The sequence below is a fragment of the Condylura cristata genome, unplaced genomic scaffold (genome assembly GCF_000260355.1).
Source record: "Condylura cristata isolate star-nosed mole 26May11 unplaced genomic scaffold, ConCri1.0 scaffold00031, whole genome shotgun sequence".
In the NCBI taxonomy this organism is placed as follows: domain Eukaryota; kingdom Metazoa; phylum Chordata; class Mammalia; order Eulipotyphla; family Talpidae; genus Condylura; species Condylura cristata.
In genome coordinates, this window is record NW_004567132.1 from 1,635,219 (window position 1) to 1,645,436 (window position 10,218).

Below are 10,218 nucleotides of genomic sequence, written 5' to 3' on the forward strand. Positions count from 1 at the left end.
TTCTGAACTTTTAACAGGTCAAATTGTTATAAGTGCTAATGAAGAACTTATCTGTTCTCCTTTTCCTGTGTACTCATATCGAATTTTACTATAAAAAATTCAGTAGTATTGAAAATACCTCTTAGAACAAAGTTTTCAAATTGGGTCATTACATTAGTGAAGTATAAATCAATGTGGGTTACAACCCACATTGGTACTAAATTGAGAGAAGCAATAAAACAGAAAAATAGCTGAGTGTACTGCAGAGTAAGAGTAACTGAAATTTGTGTGTATCCTGTGTATTCTTGATGATATATGATATGATTTGTGTGTATCCTGTGTATTCTTGATGATATAAAATGGATTTCATGATATGGGTTATGGACTAAAAACTTTGAAAACCACCGTCTTCAATTACAATACATTATATAGCTACAAGACAAAGTATAATTTTTAGATTAAATCATGCAATAATAAAATTTTAAAACATGGAAAAATAAAGTTATTTTTACTATTCCACCCGTTAATAGAGGGTAGTTTATGAATTCAGCTAAAAATACATGATTCATTTTAGAGACCTTTCAAGAAATTCAGTCTTTATGAAAATGTATTTATGGCTAGATTTCCGAAACTATTTTAGTACTAGAATAGCCAGTAACTTGTTTTAGACAATCAAGCAGCATATGAAAATGTCCTACAATACTTAATTGTGTGTTTTCAATTCTTTTCCCACTAAGGGTGACTGGTGGTCACATGGTAAAGATATGAAACTTCCTTTCCAGCCACCGTATGACACCAAGAGTACTCAGAGGAGTGACTTCCAAAAACCAACATGTCCATTGGTTTTGCCAGTCAAACACAGCAAATTGCAAAAACCCTCTTGTGGAATAGGTAAGGCTAGCAGTGGAAAAGCTTTTCTGTTATCTCAGGTTACTGATAGTAAATTAAGATTGTGCTGGAACCTCCTGAGAAAGTTATGTTTCTATAGGAGATGAAAGCACATATATGTGGTAAGTCTGACCCTTGACAAAATTGTTCTTCATCTCTTCCCAGTGGGCAGCTTGTCCCCAAACACATTTAATAGAACAATAAAATTGTATTGCTCATTGATAACACCAGTCTCCAAGTCAGAAACTTAGTGGTATCTTAGTGGTATTCTGCTCATTATTGTTGCAAAGTTTTTAAAATTATAACTACTAAACTAACAGGCAATGCCTTATGGGAATAATTCTTAAAGTCTACTCTGAAAGGCACTAATTTTTGATGATGGTTATAGATGCTGCTCAAAAAAGTGGTAAGTGGTCAAATAAGTTTTACAAAATTTGAATTTATAAACAGATTTTTTTTTTTTACTACAGAACTCTTAACACCCTTATTCTAAGCATATGAATAATGTATTTCCAAGAAGAGGTGAAAGAATGCCATGTTTTCCCCATTTACAACCTTCTTCTTTCTTGGGAGATTATATCTCATGACATTTAGGAACTACTGTTACATAGACTATTAAACATTTTCAGATTTACTGCCATTATAATTAATTTAAGTCTTTCACATTTATGTAAGTTGTACCTATGTCTTAACCCTGCTCTCAGATATCTTTACCATATGAGTATAATTTAGCGATTATACAACAAGAACAGGACTCAAGTCAAAACAAATTTTACTGAGTTCCAGTCTGGTACTCATCCCTAATAAAATTTCATAAGCTAAATTCAAAGAATTTTTTAAATATAAAAGTAGATAACAAAAGATTACTTTTAGAGGTCAACAATCCCTCTAAATTTTAGCCTTCTGACTTCTGTGAGACAAGTTAAGGATACAAAGAGCAGCTGGAGTGAAAGTCAGGACATTAGAAAATGGTCATATTCAGCATGATTTCCACCTCAGGGGTGGTGGCTAATAGGGACAGTTGTTAGTGGCCTTTAGAAAGATAATAATTTTTTTTTAAAGATTTATTTATTCATACAGAACTGGGGTACAGGCCAGAGATGTGGAGGATGAGAGGATTCACTAGAGACAGAGTGGGGAGCAGAACAGGCAGATTGACGAAGTCCACTGCTGAGGGGAGCAGTGGGTGCAGTGGGTGGTCAGGAGAGGCCTGCCGCGCCATGTCGGTCACCTCTGGGGCAGGCGGGAATCGAACTCATGTGGAAGTGGCTTAAGCTTCTTAGTGCTGCGCTTTAACCCACTGCACACCAGGGAGGGCCCAGAAAGATAATAAAGTTTTAACTTCTAATTGAGAATGGTAGACTAAGCCCAAACATCTAAATCTTCTGCCTCCCAAGGCCCATAATGCTGAAGAGAAGAACTTTCTGGAATGTGGGAAATAATGCAAACCTATTAATAAATAAAAGAAGTAATAGCCTAGACTGTATAGGAGATGCAGCAATAAAGAGCCATCTCCTTAACAGAATCCCAAAGTAGCCATAGTCTCAGTCAGCAGGCATAGAAGGCAAGAATGAAGGGGAGGAGGGGAAGGGAGTCAGATGGTTACTTAAAAGTGTCTATTAGATAATCACTACCATTGTGAACAGACACTGCCTTATCCCCAGATAAGGTAGATGTTGACTACATGAGTTATTTTAGTAATTCAAGCTGTTCTTCTGTCCTGTTCTTCTATCTCGTTAATTTATGGGCTGGCAATCAAAGATTAGAATTATATAAAATTATTTTTAAAGGTTTGGAGGATAGTGTAAAGGACTATCCACACTCTCAAAAGTACCAAAGAAAGTAGAAAATGTTAACTAATAAAAGTAACATGGAGAATCAATCTGGAATGTCCACCATTTTTGGATCTCCAAAGTAGAAAGGAAAAGATATAATTACTGACAGATAGCATTTACTGAGCACATAGAATATGCCAGATGTTTTATGAAACTTTCTAAATATTTACACATTCAAATCTCATACCTACCCTATGGAACAGAATATTATTGAATACGTATACCTTAATTTTTCACATAAGAAAACAAGCACAGAGTTCAAACCACTGTCAAAGGACTGTGATAATCAGTACTTTACATACTGCCTACAAGAAGTTAGTTTCCCAATGTTAAAGGGAGGCAAGAAAGGGCTCTGCTGACTGCTTCCAAGTTTGAATGGGAAAAAGAAGAGCATCTATACATCATTATCAAGAGAAAATTCTGTAAGTTTCCATAATGAGAAATAAAAATAACTAAGGAAGAAGAACCAATATGTAATCTAACAGCATTGATGCAAGAGTATAATGCTAGTTTTAAATCTAAGTTATTGTCTTCAAAGTTCTCAGGAAAATAATTTTTGACTTAGAAAAGAGGACTTGTTTGACACAGATACTAGACTGATTTTTTTTTCAAGTAGCACTTGTCACTGGAATCACTGAGAAGAAATGCAATCCTAGTATATTTGACTAATAAGTGAACAAAACGCATATCATCATATTATAAATACTATATAGTTGTTTTTGAATTTTAGTACAATATGAAAATTTAAATTGGTACCAGAACAGTGTTATGTTATCAGTCTTAATCAGAAAAGCAAACATATAGTTGACAGAAGATGTGAAGTAGAAGAGAAAGGTGTTAATGCCATTATTTAAATATGAATACTCAAGAAAAAATACTACCCTAGTAGATGAAACAGGAAATAAAGTTTAAGGTTGAAGTCAAAGGAAATAATATATAATATGAGCCAACTCTCTCTCCAGCCCCTGTCTCATCACTGAGCTTCAAGTTTATAAATCCAGTGTCTCTTCTTGGACAATTACGTTATTTCAAATTTAACATGACTAAAATGGAATGTTTCATTTTCTCCACTAACTTTCACCACCTCAAGAAATACTACTCTCCCCAGATGCTCAAGTTTTTTTAACCTAGAAGTCATTCCAAAATTCCCAACCTTCTATGCTGCCCACCAACAATTTTGACAGTTCTATCTCCAAAATATATCCCTAATTTTACCAGTATTTGCAGCTACCATCATCCTTCTTAATATGTTTTCCATACCATTGTCAAAGATCTTTCAAAACACAAATGGTATCGCTTTCCTTTAGGGCTTCTTGTTACTTCTCACTGTAAAATCTATTTCAAATTCCTCACCATGGTTAAATGACTGTTTGACCTACTGAAACTATGCATTTTATCTCTTATTGTTCATATTTCAGTGTGGGGATTTAGAGATCTGGCCAGTTATTCAGACCAAAGAGGTAGAGAGTGTTTTCTGAAAATCATGTTTGTTTCCCAACTGATTTATGTCTGTTACTAGATTTCTATAATTCAAACACATAGACTTATTAATTACATTCTTATTATAAAAAGAAAACTTGTTTCTATAAAACATTCAAATTTGGATGCTCTGGGAACCCTCCCTGGTGGTGCAGTGAGTTAAAGTGCAGCACTATGAAGCTCTCCACAGCCACTGAAACACAAGTTCAATCCCACCCAGGGAAGTGAACCACATAGGGGAGCAGATCTGGCCTGTCCTGCCTGCTGCTCCCTTCAGCAGTGTATTTCAGTTAATATGCCTGTTCTGCTCCCCACTCTGTCTCTGGTGAATCCTCTCACCCCACACACCTCTGGTCACTCCAGTTCTTTGTATGCATAAATTAATAAATCTTTTTAAAAAAGTTGAATGCTTTGTAAAGAATTTTAAAAGGCCAGTTACTAACTTTTAAATACGAATGAGGTATAGTCAAAGCAAAGGAGGGGCTGTTGTGAATTCTTTTTTCTTTTTTCTTAATCTTCAAGGATTCTGCATTCATTCTGGTTAGCAATATATTAGTTGTCATACGTTTTTTTTTAAGATTTTTATTTATTTATGCATACGGAACTGGGGTACAGGCCAGAGGTGCAGGGTCAGTGAGAGGATTCACCACACATAGAATGGAGAGCAGAACAGGCAGATCGATGAAGTACACTGCTGAGGGGAGCAGCAGGCGGGTCAGGAGAGTTCTGCCACGCCATGTGGATCACCTCCAGGGCTGGCAGGAATCAAACTCATGCTGAAGTGGCTTTAGCTTCTTACTGCTATGCTTTAACCTGCTGCTCCACCAGGGAGGGCCCATAAGTTTTCATTCTTTTAACAGAAATTAGAAAGGGTGCACTAAGTATATGATCTGGGCAACTTCTACAATGTGAAATTCTAATCAGTGGATATGTTCCCAAATAAAATATTTTGGCATTGTGATACAAATGTGGTAAATTAGCTAGTTAAAATATTAAAATATGATTTATCTAATTGTCTATGATTCTTTGCTTTAATGGATTTACTTGAGCGAAAAACCAGTGAGGTCCGAGTCCTTCCTCACAAAGGGCAGTTGCTTCTATTCTGGTTCAATAAGGGAAGTGTTGAAGCTAACACCAAGGAGACAGGCTTTGTAGATCTGTTCTATTGAGCTATTCAGTTTTACCTAGAGAGAATCCTCCAAACATCTACCTTAAGTGTGGGCCAGAAAGTCTCGAAGTCCTTTGGGCCTCCCATTCCTGGGCCTCACTGGAAGACTGTACCATAAATTGTTGGGATTTTTATCCCCAAATCCTTCTCCCCAAACTTCACAGTACTCAGTTTTCCATTTTCTATAATCTACTCAAGTCAGTTATCACTTTTCAGCTTCCAAATTTGTTAATATCTTCACTCTGTTTTAAAAATACTTAAGCTCTTTTCATTTTTTTACTATTATTGTAGTGGGGAGAATAGGAAATGCACATGTGGAATCTGCCATGTTTATCAAGATATCACAGAAATCTAGCTGCAGTCCACACTTAACTCCCTTTGGAATGTATTATTCATTCAGTACTTAGAGCTGTCTGAGCCCAATTACTTAAAATTCATCATTTTGTTTTACTCAATTTATGGAATGGAAATAATAATTCCAGCTTTGCTTGGTATGTACTGAACAACAAATGGTCATCATTTCTGTTAACAGTTGCATTGAACTCTGGTGGTGATTTGAAAATTATTAAAGCTTTAGAGAGCTGGTATGGGGGTACCGCTCTCTCTGTTCTTCAGTGGGTATTTCTCATTGCCAAGTTCATTACTGTATCCCAGATCCTTGCATAATGCCCAGTCTCCACAAATGTTAATTGATTTAATAATTACAAATTATTCAACAGATCAGTTAATTTCAAGTCATAATGCATCTTAATTTAACATATATACCAGAATGTGGCCTAAACCTGTTTATATTGTAGATGATGTTAGGTATGATATAAAATTATTAAAAAAGAATGTATTTTAATTGTGATACTTCAACATATAATGTAGTTAGTCTGTATATGCCAGATTATATATATGTGTGTATAGCTGTGGATACAGATATATACACATATAGACAGCAAATGGTTTTATCAACAAGCATTAATACAAATAAAAAGCCATTTCCTAGTCCTTCTGTTCCATCAGCCCATAATTACGCGTGGTCTTAAGCATTCCAGCAATGTCATCTTGTACTGAAAATGAAAGTGTCCTTTATGCCTGTACCACCACACAGTTTCCTGGCTGCCATCCACAGTCAGTTCAACAAATTGTTATGCTCCATCATGTCTGAATCCCTGTAAAGAATTTTGTTTTTACACAGTAAAACCTTATAAATTGGAAAGGCTAATCTAGTTTGTGAAGGAGATGTTTTATATCTAAATGAAATTTTGGCCTTTTAAAGTGTGTGATATTTTAATGTCTTTCGGAATTGCAAATTCACATACTGTGGTAAAAATATGTATATTTGTAAGTTTGCCCCAAGGTGTAACATAACAATGATTTTTGATGCATCAATTTTTTCATTATATTTTGAAAACCTGTAGAATTAATTTCCATTAATAATCTCTATAATATCAAAATAAATACTGTTAGAAGAATGGAGTTCCCAACAGAATATTATCAATGAATGTTTTTTAAGTAAGTTAAGGAAATATCTCAAAAGCTATATAAGTTTACATTGATGTGAGGAGTAAATCATGTATTTGTTAAATCCTGGCTTTGTTGATCGAAAATATGGCTCAAAACAAACATGCTTGTTGTATCCTGTTTAGAAAATTTGTACTTTAATTAGATCAAGTTTCCAAGAAACAGAGAGTGAATTTCAAACATTCTTCATTGTGCTTTTTTTTTTTTTTGGTAAGCCTCATCTAACAAGGCTTCTTTTAAGTGATTACTTTGGGTTCAATTTGAATGAAAAAGAAAAATAAGAACTTGAATATCTTCTTTGATGTCTTCACAGTTAGATCTTCTTTGTTATTGAGAATTTCTTTAAAAATTTCATGTATTTATATAGAAGAACATGGTTGTTATGTCTAATTTTAATAAATATAATGTCTGGGTAACTAATTTCCATCTCGGGTAGCTCAGATTACTTCTTTATTAGTCCCTATGAAAAATCCTTTTTGTTATTATTTTTGAGATTCAGAGAGGTTTTAGACAACTATTTAAAAGTTTTAAATCAAGTTTTCACCTGTGGGGTGTGCATTCAGTGTTTATGAAGTGTTTTCTTGCCCTTTTATCACAAAATTATGCTCCTACATTTTCTTCTCTTGATCTTCTAATTTTACCATGCATAGTTACATCTTTCATTCTAAAGGCCACCTTCATGTGCAGTGCTAAGTAGGGTATCCACCCATTTTTCTCCATGGGATGAAGTTTTCTGGATAACTCCTACTCAAGGGTTCACTACTACTTTATTGACTTGTAGGACCTCCTTAATTCTATGAGTCTGTGTTTGAACTCTCATTCACTAGGTTAATTTTTAGTTATTGGATAAGCACTAAAATGTTCTAGTTATGTGGATTTTTAATTGCCTAATTCACATCCTTTGTTCTTCCTTGTCAGAGTTGAACTTTCTATTTATGGACATTTTTCCATTTAAATTTTGGAATTTATTAATCCAGGTAGAATTTTGATTGAGCGATGTTAACATTACAGATTAAGAAAAAAATTTACCTTTACATTAACTATCTCACTATCTAAGAGTATAGAAAGTATATTTAGTTTTACTCTTCATTTTTAAAAGAGATTAAAATTCTTTTTTGTAGAGTTTTTCTGAATGATTTATTGATTATATATTTATATGTATATTTTACATCATTATTTATTTTTTTATGATATATACTTTATTTCCTTAAGTGTAATCCCCATAGAATTTTCACCAACAGTTCACCCATGCACCATCTCCAGAGTCCCTTGTGCTCTTCCTTCCCTCATTTCAATCCTCCTCACTCCCCTGCAGAATGTCCCTGATTTATAGTTGTCTTTTTATTTTATGTTTTTATTGTTATTATTTTTCCTTACTCTGTTCCCCTATATTCTTCCTCCATAAGTGAAACCATCTGATAATTTTCTTTTTCCTTTTAACTTACTTCATTGAGCATACTGTTAGCACCATCCAGGTTGCTGTGCAACTCATGAGTTTACATTTTTTGATTAATGAATAAGTATTCCATTGTGTATACATGCCAAATCTTGTCTAGTTTTGGACATTTGGGTTGTTTTCAGATCTTACCTATTATAAATAGTGTTGCATAAACACAGGGGTACAGGTATTCTTTTGAATTAGTGTTTTTGTGTCCTTCAGCTAGATTCCTAGGAGTGGAATTGGTGGGCCATATGCTAGCTCCATTTTTAGAGGTATGAGGAATCTCCCTAGAGCTTTCCATCGTGGTTGGACCAGTTTGCATTCTTCCCAGCAATGTAGGAGAGTTCCTTTTTCCCACATCCTGACCAACATTTGTGTTTCCTGTTTTTTTCAATATGTGCCATTATCACTGTGTAAGGTGATATCTCATTGTGATTTTGATTTGTATTTCCTCTATTATGGGGGATGTTGAACATTTTTTCACATGTCTGTTGGCCATTTGCATTTGGAGAAGTGTCTTTTTAGCTCTATTGCCCACTTTTTGACAGGCTTGTTTTCTTTTTCTTCTTCTTGTTGTTATGTCCTTTGAGTTCTTTGTAGGTCATTGTGGTCAGCCCCTCGTCAATTGTATGGAGAGCAAAAATTTTCTCCCAATCAGTAATTTGTATCTTTGTTGTGGTTAATGTCTCTTTTGCTGTAGAGAAGCTTTTAGTTTGATGTAATGCCAGCTGTTTATCTTTTTCTTCACTTTCTTTGCTTTGGGGGATGTGTCTTAAAGATGTTACTGAGATGTATGTCTTACAATGTTTTGCCTATATTGCCTTCTATATATTTTATGGTTTTAGGTCTTATATTCATATCTTTTATCCATTTTGAGTTGATTTTTGTGCTGATGTGAGGTAGTCATCTAGTTTCATTCATTTGTTTGTGGTGGTCCAGTTTTCCCAGCACCATTGTTCCATTGCAATTTTTTTTGCTACTTTGTCAAAGATTAATTGTTCATATGTGTTCAATTTTATTTCTGGGCTTTCTATTCAGTTCCATTGGTCTGTGTATCTGTTTTTGTTCCAGTAACATACTGTTTTAATCATTATGGCTTTGAGGTGTAGTTTGAAGTCTGAGCGTGTGATACCTCCATTCTCTTCTGTTTTCATCAGGAAAGTTTTGGCTAGTTTAGGTTTTGTGTGGTTCCATATGAATTTCACCAATATTTGTTCTATTTCTCTGAAGACTGTCATTGAGATTTTTATTGGAATAGCCTTTTGGTAGGATGGTCATTATAATAATGTTTATTCTTTTCCCATACATGAACAAGGGATGTCTTTCCATTTCTTTGTGTGTTCTTCTATTTCTTTCAACATGTTTTATAATTTTCTTTGTTTAGGTCCTTCACCTCTTTTGTTAGGTTTATTCTCAAGTATTTGATTATTTTGTTTTAATTATAAAAGGATGGTTTTCTTGATTTCTTCTTCTTAGATTGATTGTATATAGGAAGGCTACTTATTTTTGTGTGATTTTTTTTGTCTCCTCCTACTTTACTAGACTGATGATTATTTTGATTAGTTTTTCTGTGGAGTTTTTAAGGTTTTCTATGTATGTTATCATATTGTCTGCAAATAGTGAAAGTTTTAATTCTTTCTCTATTTAGATTCCTTGTTTGTCTTTCTCTTGTCTTATTGTTCTGGCTAAGACTTCTAGTATTATATTGAAAAGCAGTGGCAATAGTAGGCATCCTTGTCTTGTTTCTGATCTTAAAGGAATAGCTTTCAGTTTTTCACAATTAAGAATAATATTGGCACATGGAACAACAAAAAACCTCGAATAGCCAAAACCCTCATGTCTAAGAAAAATAAAAATGGAGGCATTACAATCCCAAACTTCAAGCTGTACTACAAAGCCATAATAATCAAAACTGCATG

At 34.1% G+C, this 10,218-nt stretch overlaps 1 protein-coding gene across 1 annotated transcript in view; it reads left to right on the forward strand.

Moving 5' to 3' along the window:
- LOC101623134 (chromosome unknown open reading frame, human C2orf73) overlaps positions 1–10,218 on the forward strand; it is a 25,260-nt gene that overhangs the window by 7,656 nt on the left and 7,386 nt on the right. Inside the window, exon 3 of the mRNA XM_012731483.1 lies at positions 717–870. Within this exon, the coding sequence (XP_012586937.1) occupies positions 717–870 (154 nt within the window). The remainder of the gene's footprint in view (positions 1–716; positions 871–10,218) is intronic.